General features: G+C 41.9%; 1 protein-coding gene across 2 annotated transcripts in view; it reads left to right on the top strand.

Annotated features, from left to right (window-relative positions):
* Positions 1–17,638, top strand: part of LOC139563531 (neuronal PAS domain-containing protein 3-like) — a 425,688-nt gene extending 408,050 nt beyond the window's left edge. For both annotated transcript variants that reach the window (XM_071382264.1, XM_071382263.1), the window contains 3 exons: positions 6,411–6,558; positions 12,056–12,171; positions 12,896–17,638. In XM_071382264.1, the coding sequence (XP_071238365.1) occupies positions 6,411–6,558; positions 12,056–12,171; positions 12,896–14,337 (1,706 nt within the window). In that variant the 3' untranslated portion in view covers positions 14,338–17,638. The remainder of the gene's footprint in view (positions 1–6,410; positions 6,559–12,055; positions 12,172–12,895) is intronic.
* The last annotated feature ends 6,532 nt before the right edge of the window (positions 17,639–24,170 follow it).

The raw sequence follows: 24,170 nt of genomic DNA, 5'->3' as shown, positions 1-24,170 counted from the left end.
TTGGGCATAGCTCATAAGGCATCATACGTGTGCTGATGAAATGCATTATGAAAAGGGTATTCATAGGAAGCGTTACCAAAAATGTTCTGACATACTGTGGAGGTTTGGTGTGAATAGCAGAAATCAGCTGGTGAGGCAGGGTGACAAGGTCACTGGATCTGAAGGAAATGTCATGTATTATTCCACTTAGCCAACTCTCTAGACTCGAGGTCAGAAGTGAACCACCAGACTTGAGAAGGTGTTTAAATGAATTGGCTTTTGTCCAAGCTTTATAATATGGCCATTTAGTTGCTCAACTTTTTATACATAGCGTATCCTAGGACTGTGAAAAGATCACATAGACTCCATTTCATATAGACCAAATCTATACTGTGTGTTTGTACATCACTACGGTTCATACTTCACTCATCAACGCATGTGCTATGACTGGAAAGGTGATTTTTAATTCATTCCAGAAGGATACATGTTAAGCCAAGACATGCGTTAGTCTGACGATCTGATAACTGAACTGTAGCATACACAGTAGGGACAAATGGTTTTGAGTGACTGTTATATCAGACTGGGGAAAAGAGATGGTTTTCATGAGATGGAGAGAGATACTGTAGCTCACTGAAAGCACTTAAATCTCTGAGGACTTAAGCCATCTGCCTCCAGGCATACTACCAGAACCTGTCTCCTGAGACTAGTTCAGACGGACTCTAATAAAAACCAACTCAGCTCACTTGTTAGGACACTACAGATACTGGAAAATACAGCTGAAATGTTGAATGTTGAAGACACAGGCAAAGTTGCTGTAAATTCAAAGCTTTGGAAAACAGTAACTTTGGGCTTCAACAATAGTGTACCTCAGAAAAACATGAAGAAAACCACTCGCCACAATACAGGCAGAATGTTCTTGTGAAGCCAGACAAAAATGTCCAACCCGGTAGAGAAGAGAACATTCCTTTCTGACTCCTCCCTCATTCATAAAATGTTTGCCTTTACAATAATACCCTGATGGACTGCAAAGACTTTTCATAAAGCAATTTCACGCTGTAAATGACTTACTTTTATATGACGGTGACACCACAGGAGCTTGGTGACACCTTAATTGGGGAGGACGAGCTCACAGTAATGGCTGGAACGGAATCAATGGAATGCTATCAAACTCATCAAACACATGGTTTCCATGTGGTTGATACCATTCCACTTAATCAATTCCAGCCATTATTATGAGCTGTCCTCCCGTCAGCAGCCTCCTGTGGGTGACACCCCTTGTCGCAAGCCAGGGCCACTTGAGGTAAAGGGTATCTGAAAGGTAGTCACCATTATGGAAAGGATCTAAGTGATTAAAACAAACTGAAGGACAGGAGGAGGAGAGGAGAGGAGCGAGAGAGAAGAGGCTCACAGCGAGAGAGAGAGAGTAGGGGAGAGTGGAGCCATCCTACAGGCATGCCTGGGGCTGCAGGAGAAAGAGACAGATTAAAGGGCCCGTATTCCTTTTAATGCCTCCAATAGCTAGTGGACGACTCCGGCACCGTAAAACGGCACTGTAAGTGGACAAGGTTAAAAAAATAAGACTCACCTACAAAGACATTGTGCCAGGTAAGCCAGGGGTGGAGTGTATTGAGTATGCAGGTAGGCTAGCGGTTGAGTGTGTTGGCCCAGTAAACAAAAGGTCGCCGGTTTTGAATCACAGAGCCGACTAGGTGAAAAATCTGTCGATGTGCACTTAACAATAATTTATCCTCTAAATTGCTCTGGATAAGAACATCTACTAAAATGTAAATGTAATGACGCTAATACTGACGAGAGAGCTCTGACGTTCAAAGGCAGAGAGATACGGAGGTCCAGGTTTGGTGCCTTCATAGATATACAGTACACTTGCTATACTGTAGAATGTGTAACCTTTATTTAACTAGGCAAGTCAGTTAAGAACAAATTCTTATTTGCAATGACGGCCTGAGATTAGAATATGACTGTGGAATTGTAACGCTTCTCGTGGGCTGAAGGAGTGGACCAAAGCGCAGCGTGGTACGTGTTCATGATATTTATTCAATTGAACACTGAAACAAAATTAACCAAGAGAAAAACGAACAGTTCCGTAAGGTCACTACAACTATACAGAAAACAACTATCCACAAAACACAGATGGGAAAAGGCTACCTAAGTATGGTTCTCAATCAGAGACAACGATAGACAGCTGCCTCTGATTGAGAACCACACCCGGCCAAACACACAAAAATAGAAAACATAGAAGACGAAACATAGAATGCCCACCCCAACTCACGCCCTGACCAAACCAAAATAGAGACAGGTCAGGGCGTGACAGGAATTTTGAGTTTGTCGTGTATACTTGATTTGTCAAGTAATTTACCAAGATTAGAGTTAGGATTAGAAAATGTATATTTTTTACCTGAAATAAATATGGTAATAAATACATCCTAAAATAATAAATGAGTCATGACTACCAATATTATGACTCAATATCCTCACAGCAGATACAGTATAATGATTGAGTATATAAATTCTTAATTATTTCCCAAAATATTAGAACCCTCACATTTACAGTTCCCAAATATTGTAGTTGTAGTTTGAATCCAATATTTGGATATTTGGATAATCATGAATGACTATTCAACTGAAAATAATCTAAATAATGTTTATATCTCTCCCTTTTCAAATGTAGTATATTGTGTATATCCTATCATTGTTAACTCATAGTATAACAAATCGAGGTTTATACTAGGAGTTAATCATTTACATTTTAGCAGTGGGGTGGCAGGTAGCCTAGAGGTTAGAGCGTTGGGCCAGTACTGAAAAGATGGTGGATCGAATCCCTGAGCTGACAAGGTAAAAATCTGTCATTCTGAACAAGGCAGTTGACCCACTGGTCCTAGGCTGTCATTGTAAATAAGAATTTGTTCTAAACTGACTTGCCTAGTTAAAAAAACAATAATTACATTTTAGAGTTAATTTCCTGCAATTCTACATATTTTGCCATGGGGCTTCTAAAACATTTTGCAGTTTTAAAGCAAGTTTGCTGCAAATCTACACATGTTGCCATGGGGCAGAGAAAATATTTAGCAACTTTATAACTAATTTCATGTAATTCTACACATTTTGCCATGGGGCGGAGAGAACATTTTCCAGTTTTACAGCACATTTTCTGCAATTCTACTCATTTTGCCATAGGGTGCCATAGAGAGAAATGTCTGCAGTGGTAATTCAACCATGATTACTACAAGTTTAGATAGTTGGCCATTTTACTAATAAGTAATTTTTTAATGCTGACATGGGCTAATTGAGTGACTGTCAGTGACAGCTTGTGTATTCTAGTATTCTAACTCTCAACAGTAAGTTGAGACCCCCAAATTAGATTTAAAAATACATATATATTTTTGTCTTTGGAAATCCCTGCACTACAGTATACTAGAACTCCTCAGTACTAAACAAGTAATTTCTTTCAATTTTCTCTTTCTTTTCTTTTCTTTTCATTCTATATGTATAGGAAAAGAAAGCAGTCAGTGATCTAAAGTCAATTAGTAGAACCCTTGGGAAGGTTTCTTTAACAATGCTATCAGTTCCTAATACTTTTTCATTACTGGCATTCTTTTTATATACAGTTGGAGTCGGAAGTTTACATACACCTTAGCCAAATACATTTGAACTTAGTAATTCACAATTCCTGACATTTAATCCTAGTAAGAATTCCATGTCTTAGGTCAGTTAGGATCACCACTTTATTTTAAGAATGTGAAATGTCAGAATAAGAGTAGAGAGAATGATTTATTTCAGCTTTAGTTTCTTTCATCACATTCCCAGTGGGTCAGAAGTTTACATACACTCAATTAGTATTTGGTAGCATTGCCTTTAAATTGTTTCTCTTGGATCAAACGTTTCGGATAGCCTTCCACAAGCTTCCCACAATAAGTTGGGTGAATTTTGGCCCATTCCTCCTGACAGAGTTGGTGTAACTGGGTCAGGTTTGTAGGCCTCCTTGCTCGCCTACGCTTTTTCAGTTCTGTCCACAAATTTTCTATAGGATTGAGGTCAGGGCTTTGTGATGGCCACTCCAATACCTTGACTTTGTTGTCCTTAAGCCATTTTGCCACAACTTTGGAAGTATGCTTGGGGTCATTGTCCATTTGGAAGACCCATTTGCGACCAAGCTTTAACTTCCTGACTGATGTCTTGAGATGTCGCTTCAATATATCTACATAATTTTCCTGCCTCATGATGCCATCTATTTTGTGAAGTGCACCAGTCCCTCCTGCAGCAAAGCACCCCCACAACATGATGCTGCCACCCCCGTGCTTCACGGTTGGGATGGTGTTCTTTGGCTTGCAAGCATCCCCCTTTTTCCTCCAAACATAACGATGGTCATTATGGCCAAACAGTTCTATTTTTGTTTCATCAGACCAGAGGCCATTTCTCCAAAAAGTACGATCTTTGTCCCCATGTGCAGTTGCAAACCGTTGTCTGCCTTTTTTATGGCAGTATTGGAGCAGTGGCTTCTTCCTTGCTGAGCGTCCTTTCAAGTTATGTCGATATCGGACTTGTTTTACTGTGGATGTAGATACTTTTGTACCTATTTCCTCCAGCATCTTCACAGGGTCCTTTGCTGTTGTTCTGGGATTGATTTGCGCTTTTCGCACCAAAGTACGTTCATCTCTAGGAGACAGAACGTGTCTCCTTCCTAAGCAGTATGACAGCTGCGTGGCCCCATGGTGTTTATACTTGTGTACTATTGTTTGTACAGATGAATGTGGTACCTTCAAGCGTTTGGAAATTGCTCCCAAGGATGAACCAGGCTCTGGCAGTCGCAATACATCAGGCTAAATTAACCGCTCAATGATCTCAATCAATATGTATTTGCATTAATCATGGCGCTTTAAAACAGAAACAGTCAGAATCTGAGCAAGGTAGTAAATGCATATTGTTATTTAAATTGAAGCTACAAATAGCCTTCAATTTTTTTCTGAGGTCTTGGCTGATTTCTTTTGATTTCCCCATGATGTCAAGCAAAGAGGCACCGAGTGTGATGGTAGTCCTTGAAATTCATCCGTGGGCACACCTCCAATTGACTCAAATGATGTCAATTAGCCTATCAGAAGCTTCTAAAGCCATGACATAATTTTCTGGAATTTTCCAAGCTGTTTAAAGGCACAGTCAACTTAGTGTATGTAAACTTCTGACCGACTGGAATTGTGATACAGTGAATTATAAGTGAAATCATCTGTCTGTAACAATTGTTGTAAAAATGACTCGTGTCATGCATAAAGTAGATGTCCTAACCCACTTGCCAAAACTATGGTTTGTTAACAAGAAATTTGTGGAGTGGTTTAAAAACGAGTTTTAATGACTCCAACCTAAGTGTATGTAAACTTCCGACTTCAAATGTAAATCATCCCCCCTCGTGAAAGTATTTTTATGGTATAGGCTATTTGTAGCTGCAATTAAAATAACAATATGCATTTACTACCTTGCTCAGATTCTGACTGTTTCTGTTTTAGAGCGCCATGATTAATGCAAATACATATTGATTGAGATCATTGAGCGGTTAATTTAGCCTGATGTATTGCGACTGCCAGAGCATCTTCACTTATGCAAAGGCAGACCAGACAAGGACACAACCAGCAGAGTGTAGTTCAGTGTAGTGTAATGTAATGTAATGTAGTGTGCTGTAGTTAGTAGCTGGTACAGACTCACAGTGCCACCAGGTGGTGGGAGAGGCTCACTGCAGCCAGCCTCAAAGCAGACAAACATAGTGATGGGTCTGAAGGATGCACAATTTTATAAATCAGAAAACAATCAGATTTTAAGCATCTATCCTATAATTACACCCCTTGCCTAACCCTACCCAGGAAATCAAGACCCATAAATTCAAATTCAATCTCTCTATCTAACTAACAAACTAGTCATACACTGTACAATGTTCGTGTGTTCTGTTTCTATCCTGAAATCACACACCTAAAGAGTTATATCTTTACCTTTGTTACAACTGGTGTATATTTCACCATGATGTACTCATTTATTCATAAGTGGTCCCGATTGACTCTCATTCATTCCATATTAAGTATGTATTGTTCCCTCATCGTTGGTTTCCAGATCAGCACACACACTGTCCTCTGAGGTATTTAATAGTGTAACCTGTGCAGCATCTCCGTTCCTGTTTTAGCCAGTCAGAGAACTTGATTAATGAAGGTAGCTAGAGCAGAGAGCAGCACAGCCCCTCACACAGCTGTTGGATGCCACCTGATGGTCTCTCTCCTTTCTTTCTTTCTTTCCTCCCCTCTATCCCTCTTACTGTATCTATTGTCCTCTTCTCCTCTCTTCTCTTTGCTCACTCCCCTGTACTTTCCTCTCTCCTCTGTCCTCCCCCTCCCTCCTCTCCCCTTCTCTCTACTCTCTCCTCTCTCCACCCCCAGTGATAAACAAGGGCCAGTGTGTGACCAAGTACTACCGCTGGATCCAGAAGAACGGTGGGTACATCTGGATCCAGTCCAGTGCCACCATCGCCATCAATGCCAAGAACGGCAATGAAAAGAACATAATCTGGGTCAACTACGTACTCAGGTAAGGCTGGGCCCCATCTGTGTAAGGCTGGGCCCCATCCCCAACCACCCAACACATGACAGCCAGGCAGTGCCCAGAAACAGTCTGCTTCCAAAATTGCACCCTTTTCCATGTGTAGTACACTACTTTTGACCAGGCCCATAGGGTCCTGGTCAAAAGTAATGCACTATACTGTATAGGGAATGGGATGCCATTTGGGAAAGCACACACAGTCAGCTACACCAGGAAGCAAACACAAGTGAACATAAGATTGGTCATTCATTTTCATTAAATATGCAATTTTTATTTTTACCATTTCAGTATTTTAACAAGGTGTACATTCTTCTTGTCAATACAATTTTTATCAAATGGTTTACGCATAGTTGTAGTACCTATTCTATAGCAACTTCTTTGTCAAAATAGGATAATGGCATACAGTACCAGTCAAAAGTTTGGACACCCTTACTCATTCCAGGGTTTTTCTTTATTTTTACTATGTTCTACATTGCAGAATAATAGTGAAGACATCAAAATTATGAAATAACTCATGGAATCATGTAATAACCAAAAAAGTTTTAAACAAATCTAGTAGCCACCCTTTACCTTGATGACAGCTTTGCACACTCTTGGCATTCTCTCAACCAGCTTCATGAGGTAGTCACCTGGAATATATTTCAATTAACAGGTGTGCCTTGTTAAAAGTTAATTTGTGGAATTTCTTGCCTTCTTAATGTGTTTGAGCCAGTCAGTTGTGTTGTGACAAGGTAGGGATGGTATACAGAAGATAGCCCTATTTTGTAAAATACCAAGTTCATATTATGGCAGGAACAGCTCAAATAAGCAAAGAGAAATTACAGTTTATGTCAGAATCTCCCTAGGAGAGGTGGGTGTGGAGTCAGGCGCAGGAGAGCAAGAATTCCAAGAAGGGCGTTTATTTTACTGGTCCACCAAAACAAAAGGTACAGGACCACAAAAGCAGCCACAAGAAAACAGGAATGCAGTCTAGTAAAAAACAGAGGAACACACTCCTCTACTAAACTAACGTGCGGGAAAAACAGTCCCGTGAAAATAAACCTGCTTAACAGTAAAAAACGCAACCCAAGCCAACGACAGTAACACAAACAATCCCGCACAAAACCTAGCGGGTAGGGCGAGATTAAATACCCCACTGATTAGCTTTAACTAGACACAGGTGAACACAAGACAGACAAAACCAAACGAAAAAGAAAAGGGATCGGTGGCAGCTAGTAGGCCGGCGACGACGACCGCCGAGTGCCGTCCGAACAGGGAGAGGAGCCACCTTCGGTGGAAGTCGTGACAGTTTAAGACATGATTTCTTTAAGACATGAGGGTCAGTCAATCCGAAAAATGTCAAGAACTTTGAAAGTTTCTTTAAGTGCAGTCACAAAAAACATCAGGCGCTATGATGAAACTGGCTCTCATGAGGATCGCCACAGAAAAGGAAGACCCAGAGTTACCTCTGCTGCAGAGGATACGTTCATTAGAGTTACCAGCCTCAGAAATTGCAGCCCAAATAAATGCTTCACAGAGTTCAAGTAACAGACACATCTCAACATCAACATCAACTGTTCAGTGGAGACTGTGTGAAACAGGCCTTCATGGTCGAATTGTTGCGAAGAAACCACTACTAAATGACACCAATAATAAGAAGAGATTTGCTTGGCCCAAGAAACACAAGCAATGGACATTATAGACAGGTGGAAATCTGTCCTTTGGTCTGGTGAGTCCAAATTTGAGATTTTTTTTTCCAACCGCCGTGTCTTTGTGAGACGCAGAGTAGGTGAACAGATGAACACAGCATGTGTGGTTCCCACCATGAATCATGGAGGAAGAGGTGTGATGGTGTGGTGGTTCTTTGCTGGTGACACTATCAATGATTTATTTAGAGTTGATTTATTTAGAGGCACACTTAACCAGCATGGCTACCACAGCATTTTGCAGCGATACGCCATCCCATCTGGTTTGCACTTAGTGGGACTATTGTTTGTTTTTCAACAGGACAATGACCTAAAACACACCTCCAGGCTGTGTAAGGACTATTTGAAGTGATGGAATGCTGCATCAGATGACCTGGCCTCCACAATCACCCGACCTCAACCCAATTGAGATGGTTTGGGATGAGTTGGACCGCAGAGTGATGGAAAAGCAGGCAACAAGTCCTCAGCATTTGTGGGAACTCCTTCAAGACTGTTGTAAAAGCATTCTTCATGAAGCTGGTTGAGAGAATGCCAAGAGGGTGCAAAGCTGTCATCAAGACAAAGGGTGGCTACTTTGAAGAATCTCAAATATAAAATATATTTTGATTTGTTTAACACTTTTTTGGTTACTACATGATTCCATATGTGTTATTTCATAGTTTTTATGTCGTCACTATTATTCTACAATGTAGAAAATAGTACAAATAAAGAAAAAACATGGAATGAGTAGGTGTGTTGAAACTTTTGACAGGTACTGTATACAGTTGAAGTCAGAAGTTTGGATTCAGAAGTCAGAAGTTTGGAGTCATTAAAACTTGTTTTTAAACCACTCCACAAATTTCTTGTTAACAAACTATAGTTTTGGCAAGTCGGTTAGGACGTCTACTTTGTGCATGACACAAGTAATTTTTCCAACAATTGTTTACAGACAGATTTTTTTCACTTATAATTCACTGTGTCACAATTCCAGTGGGTCAGAAGTTTACATACACTAAGTTGACTGTGCCCTTAAACAGCTTGGAAAATTCCAGAAAATTATGTCATGGCTTTAGAAGCTTCTGATAGGCTAATTGACATCATTTGAGTCATTTGGAGGTGTACCTGTGGATGTATTTCAAGGCATACCTTCAAACTCAATGCCTCTTTGCTTGGCATCATGGGAAAATCAAAAGAAATCAGCCAAGACCTCAGAAAAGACATTGTAGACGTCCACAAGTCTTGTTCATCCTTGGGAGCAATTTCCAAATGCCTGAAGGTACCACATTCATCTGTACAAACACTAGTACGCAAGTATAAACACCATGGGACCACGCAGTCGTCATACCACTCAGGAAGGAGACGCATTCTGTCTCCTAGAGATGAACGCACTTTGGTGCGAAAAGTGCAAATCAATGCCAGAACAACAGCAAAGGACCTTGTGAAGATGCTGGAGGAAACAGGTACAAAAGTATCTATATCCACTGTTAAACGAGTCCTATATTGACATAACCTGAAAGGCCGCTCAGCAAGGAAGAAGCCACTGCTCCAAAACCGCCATAAAAAAGCCAGACTAAAGTTTGCAACTGCACATGGGGACAAAGATCGTACTTTTTGGAGAAATGTCCTCTGGTCTGATGAAAAAATAGAACCTTTGGCCATAATGACCATCGTTATGTTTGGAGGAAAAAGGGGGAGGCTTGCAAGCCGAAGAACACCATCCCAACCGTGAAGCACGGGGGTGGCAGCATCATGTTGTGGGGGTGCTTTGCTGCAGGAGGGACTAGTGCACTTCACAAAATAGATGGCATCATGAAGAAGGAATATTTTGTGGATATATTGAAGCAACATCTCAAGACATCAGTCAGGAAGTTAAAGCTTGGTCGCAAATGGGTCTTCCAAATGGACAATGACCCCAAGCAAACTTTCAAAGTTGTGGCAAAATGGCTTAAGGACAACAAAGTAAAGGTATTGGAGTGGCCATCACATAGCCCTGACCTCAATCCTATAGAAAATGTGTGGTTCAGAACTAAAAAAGCGTGTGCGAGCAAGGAGGCCTAAACACCTGACTCGGTTACACGAGCTCTGTCAGGAGGAATGGGCCACAATTTACCCAACTTATTGTGGGAAGCTTGTGGAAGGCTACCCGAAACATTTGACCCAAGTGAAGCAATTTAAAGGCAATGCTACCAAATACTAATTGAGTGTATGTAAACTTCTGACCCACTGGGAATGTGATGAAAGAAATAAAAGATGAAAGAAATCATTCTCTCAACTATTATTCTGACATTTCACATTCTTAAAATAACGTGGTGATCCTGACCTAAGATAGGGAATTTTAACTAGGATTAAATGTCAGGAATTGTGAAAAACTGAGTTTAAATTATTTGGCTAAGGTGTATGTAAACTTCCGACTTCAACTGTATCTGCCAGTATTAGTTTGCTCTAAGGCAAACTTTTTTGCCATTGGCACCATTGAATTGATCATTGCAGAATTATCTCTGCATCCTAAAGTGATTGAGATGTTATTGTAATTTTAGATCCAGATACACACACAAAAGCTGTTTTTTCAAGGAGTTGCTAAATATTGAATTTAGCTGCCAGCACAAAAAGGAACACTTCTCTCATGAACTGTAATAGATTTATCTTCTCAATATCCTTCCAAATTTCTCCTCACCTCTGCGGACCCATAGAGCAGCTGTGAGAGCCAGAGAGTTAGGAGCTTTGCTTTAGGGACAGCTGGGTCAATCAGAACACTAGGAGAATGTCAAACGCTGTGTTCTCTGCAGTCCCTGGCAGCGATATGCTCTAAATGATTATCTTTTGGCAAAGAAAATGAGCATGGTTACATGCACACAATAATGCGGATTATTGTGGATAGTCAGATGAATATAATAGTGGCACTGATAAATGCAGAAAATTGACAATCAAAATAAATGTTCTACCACAGTGAACATGTTTTTTTGGGGAATCACATTTGATTCTGAGTTCAGACAAAGTTTGTATGTGAAAACTACTTGTAAGATGCGTACATTGTTGTTCTGAACTGCACTCGCGCTAAAGAGGGAGGCTCTCGGCTGGTGCTAGCACATGTGCAGATCAAATACACCGCTGGAATGATGATTAAGGTGTTTACATGTCCTGCTCAGAAAAGCAGGTGTTTTAATCGGCGTATGCTTAATTCAATTTTGACCTTGCGCCGATTAAGATTTTTTATTTTACCTTTATTTAACTAGGCAAGTCAGTTAAGAACAAATTCTTATTTTCAATGACAACCTAGGAACAGTGGGTTAACTGCCTTGTTCAGGGGCAGATCGACAGAATTTATACCATGTCAGCTCGGGGATTCGATCTTGCAACCTTTACAGTTTTGAGTTCAACGCTCTAACCACCTGCCGCCGAGTTAAATTAAGTTTTTACACGACTATTGCATAATCTGCCAAATGCAATAATCCATTTAATATCTAATTATTTGTGTGTATTTCAAAGCACTCATTGACTTTCTCTTCCTCTGGTTGTCTCTATTGTCTGTTCCTGCAGTAATCCAGATTATAAAGACCTCTGTGTTGTCTGTTCCTGCATTAATCCAGATTATAAAGACCTCTGGTTGTCTCTATTGTTTGTTCCTGCAGTAATCCAGATTGTAAAGACTTCTGGTTGTCTCTATTGTCTGTTCCTGAAGTAATCCAGATTGTAAAGACTTCTGGTTGTCTCTATTGTCTTTTCCTGCAGTAATCCAGATTATAAAGACCTCTGTGTTGTCTGTTCCTGCAGTAATCCAGATTATAAAGATTTTTGGTTGTCTCTATTGTCTGTTCCTTCAGTAATCCAGAGTACAAGGACACGCCCATGGACATCGCCCAGCTACCCAACCTTCCAGAGAAAGCCTCAGAGTCTTCAGAGACATCCGACTCTGAGTCCGAGTCCAAGGACAACTCTGGTACGGTACCATCAATCAATCAATAAATCAATATAAGGGTATTGATAAAACCCTTTTTACATCAACAGTTGTCACAAAGTTCTTTACAGTATAACCTGGCCTAAACTCCCTAAGAGAAAGCATACCTTGTATTATACTGTGGCCATCCATGGAGAAAGAGGAGAAAAGCCCTCATCATTAGTTTGAGGAAAATGTTGAATTAAACATATTCAATGGAGTACCGCCAAGGGGGCAGGAGGGGAGAGGAGAGGATGATTTTGGGTGACAGTCTGAGGAAAGAGACAGCATATTGGCCATTGGCACCAGGCCTCCCTCAGTGCCCCCTATGCCAGCGGGCATGGTGAGGGTTGTGGCCCAGGCCAGCTGCTGCTGGGTAGAGTTGTCCTCCTCACTCTGACAGTACGGTTGGAGAGCACCACTGCTCCAGTATCCAGGGGGTGATCGGTGCCAAGACAACAAACCAGGCACCAGACAGACAGACGTTATTATAACTGCAGTAGAACACAGTGGTGGAGTAAATAAGTAAAATATTCTAATTGAGTGGTAAAGGGAATATTCCATATATCTCTCTATAGCAAAATACTGAACATTAAAAAGATCTTAATGAAGGGCATGAAAGATTATTTCATTTGTAGTGGTTATTTTGGACAGATATTTATACAGTATACATGGCTTTTTTTGAGTGCTGTTGAAGTCTGTATACTAAACGGAACCTTTCTCTCAGACGACAACGAGAACTCCAAGTGGGACAGGAAGGGGAACCAGACTGAGAACACAGAGGACCCGGAGACAGACAGTAAAAAGCAGCAGCAGGGCCAGTCGTCCTCAGAGCAGGAGATGAGGCGTCAGGAGGAGGGAGACAGCTCCTCCAACCCAGAGAGCCAGGAGAGCGAGGACGATCTGGAGCCCAGCGACTGTGAGGTGGAGACCAAGGAGGGCAGACTGGGCCGGCTGGAGGACCTGCACATCAAGGTGGAGCACTACGGAGACGGAAACGGTGGGGTGGACCTGCACGACTCGCCGTCCTCCTCTGAAGAAGAGGAAGATGATGATGGCGATAAGGAACATGACGACAGCTTCAAAGACTGTGACAGCGCCACCGAGACTCTCGCCGCCCCCGCTGCCAGTAAGCAGCAGAAACGTAAGAAGAGGAGGAAAAAGCAGAAATGGGACGGTAGTCGTCCTAAACGCCTGTGCCTCTCCTCTGCCACCCCCAGCTCTAACACCTTTGTTGGGGCTGTCCCCCTCCTGCCGCCCCCCTCCCCTGCCAGTGCCTCTGTGCTCAAGATCAAAACGGAAATGTCCGAGCCCATCAACTTCGACAATGACAGCATCATCTGGAACTACCCACCCAACAGAGAGATCTCCAGGAATGAGTCTCCCTACAGCATGACGAAGCCCGTCCCAGCCCACGATACCTTCCCCTCCCCACAGCCTGGTAGTCTGCAGGTCTCCATCCCAGACTCAGTGCTCACTCCCCCAGGAACAGAGGGGGGCAGTGGGGGTGCAGGTACCAGGAAGGGCGTACCCCCCTCCTTCAGCGGTTATAGCAGCGCCCCCTCCTCGGCCTCCAGCGCCGCCAGCCTGGCCCCTCCCTCCGGCTCTGGGTCCTCCTCCGACCCCCTGTCCCCGCCCCTCTCGGCCTCGCCGCGCGACAACCAGCAATGTCAGAGCACCCCCACCACGTCCGGCTCCTCCCTGCTGTACACCAGCGACCTGGAGGCCCTGCAAAGGCTGCAGGCCGGGAACGTGGCGCTTCCACTGGTCCAGCGGGTCACCGGCACCCTCGCCACGACCAGCACTGCTGCCTCACGGGTCTACACCACTGGCACCATCCGCTACGCCCCTGCCGACGTCACTCTGGCCATGCAGGCAGGCGCCAACCTGCTACCCCACAATGTGGCCCACACTATGAACTTTGTGGATGTCAACGGTAGCCCCAGCTTCGGCATTGACCCCAAGACGCCCATGGAGATGCTGTATCATCACGTCCACCGGCTCAACATGGCTGGCCCTTTTGGGGGTACCATGTCCGGCGCCAGCCTCACCCAGATGCCAGCAGCCAATGTATTCACCACCACCGAGGGACTGTTCTCCACTCTTCCATTCCCTGTCTACAGTAACGGGATACACACCACACAAACTCTGGAGCGCAAAGATGATTAGAGCAAAACACCAAGACCATATTACTGTGTTCAACTGTCAAAGACTCTTTGAGGCATAAGACTGTGTTTCAAGTGGAAAATAAATATATTCTAGCATTTTGAATTTGAGCAATTGAGCTTGTGTACTAGAAATGAATGGCTCCATGTCTTTCTATCCTTTTCTCTCTATTGACTCCCAATCTATCAATATCTTGTCCTCTTCTTGCTCCTCTTACAGTACTATCAATTATATTTTCTCTGATCAAACTAAACTGACTATTGTTTATTGTAAAGAATTCATTTTTGTCTACAGAGAATTCATATTACCGTTAGTCTCCTACTGGAGTCTTGGGTAACCTACTTTTTATTTGAGTTGATTATGTTGCATCTTTATGAAGATGTCTATTGTATTTAAAGAGTGATGGTGGAGGATATATTTCTATGGAAAGAAACCCTTGGATGGTTTTGCTTCATATCTTGATGTGATTACGGTTGACTATGACAAAAGGATGTTACTCTTTTTGACATTGTCATAGAAATAACCTTAAGAAATACGTTTTAAGGTTAGATCATAATAAGGGTATAGTAGTTTATTTTATAATTAATTTTGTTTATTTTTTATAGAACAGATTTAACTTGCAAATCAAGCATTAAAAAAAAGCAATTTTAGCAGGGTATTTGCCTGTGAATAGAATGTTATAAATCCCAGGACCTTGGAACAAGTACAGGTCAGTACGAGATACAAGTATTCCCCCGGTTCCATTTCCTTGGTTATGTCTCAAATGGCACCATATTCCCTATATATTGCATTACTTTTGACCAGGGCACATAGGGCTCTGGTCAAAAGTAGTGCACTATTTAGGGAATAGGATGCCATTTGGAACGCACTCATCCTCTGCAGATCCATGGTGCTACTGTTCCATCAAGTTACTACCCTCCTTCAGCGGGCTGATGTAGGTTCTTCTGTTCCACAGCTCTCTCACAGAGATGAGTGATTGAGTGACAGCTGGGGAGAGTCAAACCTCTAATCAACATATTTTCGTGTTCATTACTACTCCCCTCAGTCAAGTTCAAGGGCTCAATCAGATTGGGCCTGAAGGATAGAATATACCTATATGGAGCAGGTTGATTTTGTTTATATATTTTGAAAACTAGATCACTTTCTAGTCTCAGTGTAACAGAGGCTAATTTGCATCATTAACTTGAAAAATGAATGTTTAACTTTGACTGGCTTCTGTCAGTTGTTTTTTCTACTCTACCCTTCCTCTTTCTTTTACATCCTAAACCTCACTACTATCAACGTCAGTCTCCCAAATCCGTTCTTCCATCAGCCATTGTCCGATTCCTGAAATCACATATCAAGGAGATTGTAATAAAGACATGCGTTTCAATCAAAACGGAATATGTTTTTGGAAAAATCACATTCCCTCATTTTTCTCTGTTGCCAAAAAAGTTATCTCACAGTTTGGTGTTAAGAACACTGTGATTGCTGTTTTTAAAAAATTAATAAAATGGAAAAACTGTCACTTAATCTTTTGACAGCCGTCCATCAAGTAATCTATTACCAAGCGTGATAACTGTAAACGTGTACAATGTGTAAGTGTCACTGGCTGTCAGTCTCCATAGCGATTTCAGTGTGTGTTACTATATGCAGTATTACTGAGCTGATGTAGCTGTTTTGTCCTTTGTCTTCTCTGTGCTTTATCTGTAGTCTGGGGTTGGACAGGGAACGTGTGTAACCCTCTCCTTCTCCTCTGCAGTCTTAGTGAACCCGTGGAGGTTAGTGGATTTCGTGTGGTGGCCTTCCAATGTAGCGTCACCTTTTTGCTGCTTCCTTTTGTCTATATTTCTTTCTGTTTCTGCTGTTTGCTTTGCTGTTGTGTAGTCTACAGACCTCTCTTTCTCTGAGAGATAAAAGACTCGTAACTAGCTCAAAGGTTTAAGGAGCCATTTTTTGCCATTGAGGAATTCTGGGTTTACAGTTTCCAGCTTGCATTTACCTACCCTACAAAAAGCTAAAGTAGCATTTAGATGTATCTTCTAGACTGGAACCATAAAAGCCTCAGTTGTGAAACATTCCCAGAGTCCCTTGTGCTTCTTGTATGCATTGGGTGTATTTCATTGGTTTCCACCAAACCTGTTGACTTCAAGGACCATGCAACTCACAGGACAAAAAGATGATGGTAGTATTTCAGGACAATAAACCATTTTAAAGATTTCTAAAGAAATGAAAATAAAAAATATTTCGCACTATAAATCTATTTTTATAGATGTTTTGGAAATGCATGTTTACTAAGTTGATTGTTAGTTTACTTGATTTAATTTGGTCCAGCAGCTTTGTCTCAACGTTCAGTGTTTTTTAGTCTGTCCAACAAAGGGAGGGGGAGCCTTTGTCTTTTGAACTGATTCAGGCTACTCCCCTACATCAGGAAACAGTGTCTGTAGTTTCTGTGTAGATGTGTTGTTAATCAAATCCAGGTCATGAAATAAATGTTTAAAAAATGAATAAAAAATGAACGTTTGGGGTTGGTTGATTGGAATGCTGGAATGGTTGCAGGGGAGCTTGGTGTCACCACGTGAGATTGATTCTATCCTAGATGTTAGTGTTTTCTATGACGTAGCAAAGCGGGAGGAGACAGTCGGGTCGGGGGCACAGCTCACTTAAAACAGACACTGTGGACGGACCAGGAAATACACCCATATGTTACAACAGCAGGATGAGCTGTTTTAATGTCTCTGTGTTGTGTCAAAATGAATTGCTGGTGATTTAAACTTAAACTAATCTCAGCTACTGTCAGATACATAGTGTTTAAAGTTTAAATATGAAAAATGACTTCATTACCTGTGAAGACTGTGTCTGTGTTTTTAACAATTTCTCGTACAATTATACAGATTATTTTAAGAGAAACCAAGTAGATGAATACTACAGGAGAAGGGGATTCTCTTAGTATCAATGTTAACAGTGTTATAAATTCCAAATACAAACAAATTAAAATATTAAAAAGAGAACTATGGTACATTTATTATTTTTTATTTAGATTTTTTTTGAAGAAAAACAACAACTAACTGAAGCTAACTTTGAGTGCCTGGCTTATTTTGTATATATTTTTTTTAAACATTTTTATTTCCATTTTTTAATAATGCTGCAATTTCAGAAATGTACATACTTCATTTTACAACAGGGTTATTTTATACTTTTGTAGGTTTCCATCCGTTCAAATAAACCTGTCACCATCATCCATGGTTGTTTTCTGTCTGTAACACCTTTTTTACCATCTAACAGGTGCCATATTCATAATAAACTTCTCAAAGATTTGTTAATATCTGGCATAATTTATTTTACGTTCAGCCATGTCAATGAATGCCCTACACCTCAGTAAGCTGCCTCAGTTTTTCTTTCTTTCTGCCTTTCTTTTCTGATCTTGCTTGAACAAAATGGTACTGGTCTAATGCTTTTCCTAGTTGGAATCTGTGTACATTGCTGGGACATCCATTCAGGTACTGTATGTTCACACTTAAAAATCCTGCCATAATGGTAGCTATGTCAGACCACAGTCTGGGTTCATTCCCCTCCAATCAGAATACATTGGTCATTATTTAATGTAGTCTGATTGGTCACATCATTAATCAGAGGGCAGCTAGTACTGGTTGTTACACTACACTGATTTAATTCACATTGTCACTTAGATAAAAGCACACACAGTATTATGTTAGCTCACCCATGGATAAAATAACATTACTGTGATCATGTCCGAAATACTTTAACAACAGGATAAATTAACCGACTATCATCACATGGAACAACACTCACACACACATTATCTTGGACGGACAATCTTACGATCTTGTCAATATCATTGTGGTATAATACCAGTTTAAAGCTGAAACTGTCTTTCAAACTATGTCCTCTACAATGTTTTGTCTCTCATTTTGTTTGCCCAGTATCATATATAGAGAGACGTCTAGTGTACATGCATCGAAAACAATGAGGTCTTAAGAAATGACATAGTTATCTGCAGATACGTTTGATTTGAGTAATGAGTCAACCATTAGACTAAGGCACCAAGCAGAAGAAAATGTGTAAGAAAAAATGTGAACAATTTCCCCAGATATTGCAGACAAGGCCTGTCTAGAAAAAGGATGCCCAAGCCATCAAATGTCTCTCTATTGGTGTTTTTTTAATGAGCATAATCTGTTAATATCATTTATCATAATGTGATAAATGACTAACTACATCTGTAATAAATGCAGTAAATGATATGATCATTTTGAGTGATTTTCTTATTTTTTCTTTTAACTCAACTGTTGTTTCGGAAATCTGGTAACTTTCATGTTTCGGGAACCTGGTAATAACAATTTTTTAGGTGCTACACCTGGTAAATGAACTGGCCCCCTATGAGAACAGCAAGTCTGACGTTGGTTCCATGATCATTTGAATGCAGGGCCGGCTCCAGGCATAAGCAACATACTTTTTGGGGGGGACTCAGTACGGGTTTCAACCGTAGAGATCCTATTACATTACTAGAGGGGCTATGTCATAAACCATAAAAGTTCCATAATGGGGCAAAAATGGCAGCAATCTTGGTCAGAGAGAAATCCAAAACCAGTCTAATTGGAATACATGGCAGTAGAGGCATAGGTGATGCATTTCCTGCTTTTACTTATGCAGGAAAATAAGAGTAAAGCATGTGATGTATCAGAAATTGTGTAATGGAATTATAGTCAATGTAAACATGTTGTCATATAATTATAAATACAGTTTGTGTTTTATACATAAAAAAAACAATTGCCTCTAAAATATATGTAAACAGACCATAAATGTCTCAGATTTTGTTTTATTGGAAAGCTGTGAGTGCTATTATATGATACAATATCAGTACTTGTATTTCCAACTTGTCTAAGTCCTATCATCAACTGATTTCAGCCAGTGTACGGCTGTGGATTGACTGCATTGTTTGAATGGAATGTTGACATATTGGCAGTTAATTTGAAAAAGTCATTGGCTGGGGTCTCACTCAGATATCATTAACATGGCATAAGTCATGGCAAAATGTGTAGAATTGCAGGAAATTAGCTTCAAAACTGCAAAAAAATATCTCCACCCCATGCCAAAATGTGTAGAACTGCAGAAAACATGCTTTAAAACTGCAAGCATTTCACTCTGCCCCATGGCAGAATTAGTAGAATTGCATGAAATTTGTTACAAAATTGCAAAAATGTCTCTCCGCCCCTTGGCAGAGTGGGTAGAATTGCAGGAAATGTGCTTTAAAACTGAAAACATTTCTCTCTGCCCCAATTGCAAAATGAGTAGAATTGCATGAAATTGCACACAAAAAATCTCCGTCCATCACAAAATGTGCAGAACTGCAGAAAACTTGCTTTAAAACTTTTTTTTAAAGTTATTACTGGGCCAATTAAAAAATTTGTCGAATTACATACAATTTGTTATAAAATTGTCAAAATATCGCTCCGCTTCATAAAAAAATGTGTAGAACTGCAAAAAACTTGCTAGAAAACTGCAAAAATGTATCTCTGACCCATGGCAAAATTAGTAGAATTGCATGAAATGTGTTATAAAATTGCTAAATGTTCTCTCTGCCCCATGGCAAAATGTGTAGAACTACAGAAAAAATGTGCTTTAAAACAGCAACATTTTCTCTACACCCATTGGCAAAATGTGTAGAATTGCAGGAAATGTCAAATGAAATCTTCTCGCCGCTGTCAAGAGGGGGGCCACAAAAACATTTTGCCCGCTTGGTGGGGGCCCCCAACCAAATCTTGCTTAGTGCTGCCAAAAGGCTGGAGCTGGCCCTATTCGAATGTGAGACCACTGACTTAAAGGCTGTTTAATATTGAACCCGTTTTGATATGAATGATCAGAGACCTACTGTATATCCATCCTGCCCTGCCTTTCTAAAGTATTCAAAAGCCAAGTGAACAAACAGATCACCGACCATTTAGAATCCCACCGTACCTTCTCCGCTATGCAATCTGGTGTCCGAGCTGGTCACGGGTGCACCTCAGCCACGCTCAAGGCCTAAACGATATCATAACCGCCATCGATAAAAGACATTGCAGCTGTCTTCATCGACCTGGCTAAGGCTTTCGACTCTGTCAATCACCGTATTAACAGCCTTGGTTTCTCTAATGACTGCCTCGCCTGGTTCACTAACTACTCCTGTTGTCTGGACCTCTGGCAGTCTCTATGGGGTAGTCTCTATGGGGTGTAGCTATTCTCTCCGCAAGGCAATCAAACAGGCCAAGTCTCAGTACAGAGACAAAATCGAGTCGAAATTCAACAGCTCAGACACAAGAGGTATGTGGCAGGGTCTACAGTCAATCACGGATTACAAAAAGAAAACCAGCCCCGTCGAGGACCAGGATGTCTTGCTCCCAGACAGGCTAAACAACTTTTTTGCCCGCTTTGAGGACAATACAGTGCCACTGACACGGCCCCCTACCAAAACCTGCGGGCTCTCCTTCACTGCAGCCGAGGTGAGTAAAACATTTAAACGTGTTAACCCTCGCAAGGCTGCAGGCCCAGACGGCATTCCCAGCCGCGTCCTCAGAGCATGCGCAGACCAGCTGGCTGGTGTGTTTACGGACATATTCAATCAATCCTTATCCCAGTCTGCTGTTCCCACATGCTTCAAGAGGGCCACCATTGTTCCTGTTCCCAAGAAAGCTAAGGTAACTGAGCTAAACGACTACCGCCCCGTAGCACTCACTTCCGTCATCATGAAGTGCTTTGAGAGACTAGTCAAGGACCATATCACCTCCACCCTACCGGACACCCTAGACCCACTCCAATTTGCTTACCGACCCAATAGGTCCACAGACGACGCAATCGCAACCACACTGCACACTGCCCTAACCCATCTGGACAAGAGGAATACCCATGTGAGAATGCTGTTCATCGATTACAGCTCAGCATTTAACACCATAGTACCCTCCAAACTCGTCATCAAGCTCGAGACCCTGGGTCTCGACCCCGCCCTGTGCAACTGGGTCCTGGACTTCCTGACGGGCCGCCCCCAGGTGGTGAGGGTAGGTAACAACATCTCCACCCCGCTGATCCTCAACACTGGGGCCCCACAAGGGTGCGTTCTGAGCCCTCTCCTGTACTCCCTGTTCACCCACGACTGCGTGGCCATGCACGCCTCCAACTCAATCATCAAGTTTGCGGATGACACTACAGTGGTAGGCTTGATCACCAACAACGACGAGACGGCCTACAGGGAGGAGGTGAGGGCCCTCGGAGTGTGGTGTCAGGAAAATAACCTCATACTCAACGTCAACAAAACAAAGGAGATGATTGTGGACTTCAGGAAACAGCAGAGGGAGCACCCCCCTATCCACATCGACGGGTCAGTAGTGGAGAAGGTGGAAAGTTTTAAGTTCCTCGGTGTACACATCACGGACAAACTGAACTGGTCCACCCACACAGACAGCGTTGTGAAGAAGGCGCAGCAGCGCCTCTTCAACCTCAGGAGGCTGAAGAAATTCGGCTTGTCACCAAAAGCACTCACAAACTTCTACAGATGCACAATCGAGAGCATCCTGTCGGGCTGTATCACCGCCTGGTACGGCAACTGCTCCGCCCACAACCGTAAGGCTCTCCAGAGGGTAGTGAGGTCTGCAGAACGCATCACCAGGGGCAAACTACCTGCCCTCCAGGACACCTACACCACCCGATGTCACAGGAAGGCCATAAAGATCATCAAGGACAACAACCACCCAAGCCACTGCCTGTTCACCCCGCTATCATCCAGAAGGCGAGGTCAGTACAGGTGCATCAAAGCAGGGACCGAGAGACTGAAAAACAGCTTCTATCTCAAGGCCATCAGACTGTTAAACAGCCACCACTAACATTTAGCGGCCGCTGCCAACATACTGACTCAACTCCAGCCACTTTAAAAATGGGAATTGATGGAAATTATGTAAAAATGTACCACTAGCCACTTTAAGCAATGCCACTTAATACAATGTTTACATACCCTACATTACCCATCTCATATGTATATATACTGTACTCTATATCATCTACTGCATCTTGCCATCTTTATGCAATACATGTACCACTAGCCACTTTAAACTATGCCACTTTATGTTTACATACCCTACAGTACTCATCTCATATGTATATACCGTACTCTATACCATCTACTGCATCTGCCATGCCGTTCTGTACCACCACTCATCCATATATCTTTATGTACATATTCTTTATCCCTTACACTTGTGTGTGTGTGTAAGGTAGTAGTGTGGAATTGTTAGGTTAGATTACTGTTGGTTATTACTGCATTGTCGGAACTAGAAGCACAAGCATTTCGCTACACTCGCATTAACATCTGCTAACCATGTGTATGTGACTAATAAATTTTGATTTGATTTTGATTTGATTTGATTTGGGGGTGCCACAGGGTTCAATTCGCGGGCCGACTCTTTTATCTGTATATATCAATGATGTTGCTCTTGCTACGGGTGATTCTTTGATCCACCTCTACGCAGACGACACCATTCTTGATACATCTGGCCCTTCTTTGAACACTATGTTAACAAACCTCCAAACGAGCTTCAACGCCATACAACACTCCTTCCGTGGCCTCCAACTGCTCTTAAATGCTAGTAAAACAACATGCATGCTCTTCAATCGATCGCTGCCCGCAGCCGCCCGCCCAACTAGCATCACTACTCTGGACGGTTCTGACTTAGAATATGTGGACAACTATAAATACCTAGGTGTCTGGCTAGACTGTAAACTTTCCTTCCAGACTCATATTAAGCATCTCCAATCCAAAGTTAAATCTAGAATCGGATTCCTTTTTCGCAACAAAGCCTCCTTCACTCATGCTGCCAAACAAACATACCCTCGTAAAACTGACTATCCTCCCGATCCTTGGCTTTGGCGATGTCATTTACAAAATAGCCTCCAACACTCCACTCAGCAAATTGGTATCAGTCTATCACAGCGCCATCCGTTTTGTCACCAGAGCCCCATATACCACCCACCGCTGCGACCTGTATGCTCTCGTTGGCTGGTCCTCTCTACATATTCGTCGCCAAACCCACTGGCTCCAGGTCATCGATAAGTCCATGCTAGGTAAAGTTCCGCCTGACCTAGCGGTCACCATAGCAACACCCACCCGTAGCACTCGCTCCAGCAGGTATATTTCACTGGTCATCCCCAAAGCCAACACCTCCTTTGGCCACCTTTCCTTCCAATTCTCTGCTGCCAATGACTGGAACGAATTGTAAAATTCACTGAAGTTGGAGACTTATATCTCCCTCACAAACTTTAAGCGTCAGCTGTCAGAGCAGTTTACCAATCGCTGCAGCTGTACACAGCCCATCTGTAAATAGCCCATTCAACCAACTACCTACCTCATCCCCATATTTGTTTTTGTTTTTCTGCTCTTTTGCACACCAGTATTTCTACTTGCACATCCTCATCTGCACATATATCACTCCAGCGTAAATTGCTAAATTGTAATGACTTCGACACTATTGACCTATTTATTGTCTTACCTCGTTACTTCATTTGCACACACTGTATACAGATTTTTCTATTGTGGTATTGACTACGTTTGTTTATCCCATGTGTAACTGTGTTGTTGTTTTTGTCGCACTGCTTTGCTTTCTCTTGGCCAGGTCGCAGTGATAAATGAGAACTTGTTCTCAACTGGCCTACCTGGTTAAATAAAGGCGAAATAAAAAATAAAATAAATATCAGATCACTGTAAATATATTTGTTGAATCAATCAATGGACAGACAGATAACTATATAGACAACACTGACTATGTCAATCTACTCTCTAAGATGTTGTCTTTGTGTCCAACTCCAACTGTTGACCA

The sequence above is a fragment of the Salvelinus alpinus genome, chromosome 34 (genome assembly GCF_045679555.1).
Source record: "Salvelinus alpinus chromosome 34, SLU_Salpinus.1, whole genome shotgun sequence".
In the NCBI taxonomy this organism is placed as follows: domain Eukaryota; kingdom Metazoa; phylum Chordata; class Actinopteri; order Salmoniformes; family Salmonidae; genus Salvelinus; species Salvelinus alpinus.
The sequence above is the reverse complement of the archived record's forward strand: the minus strand, read 5'-3'. Positions and strand labels throughout refer to the sequence as shown.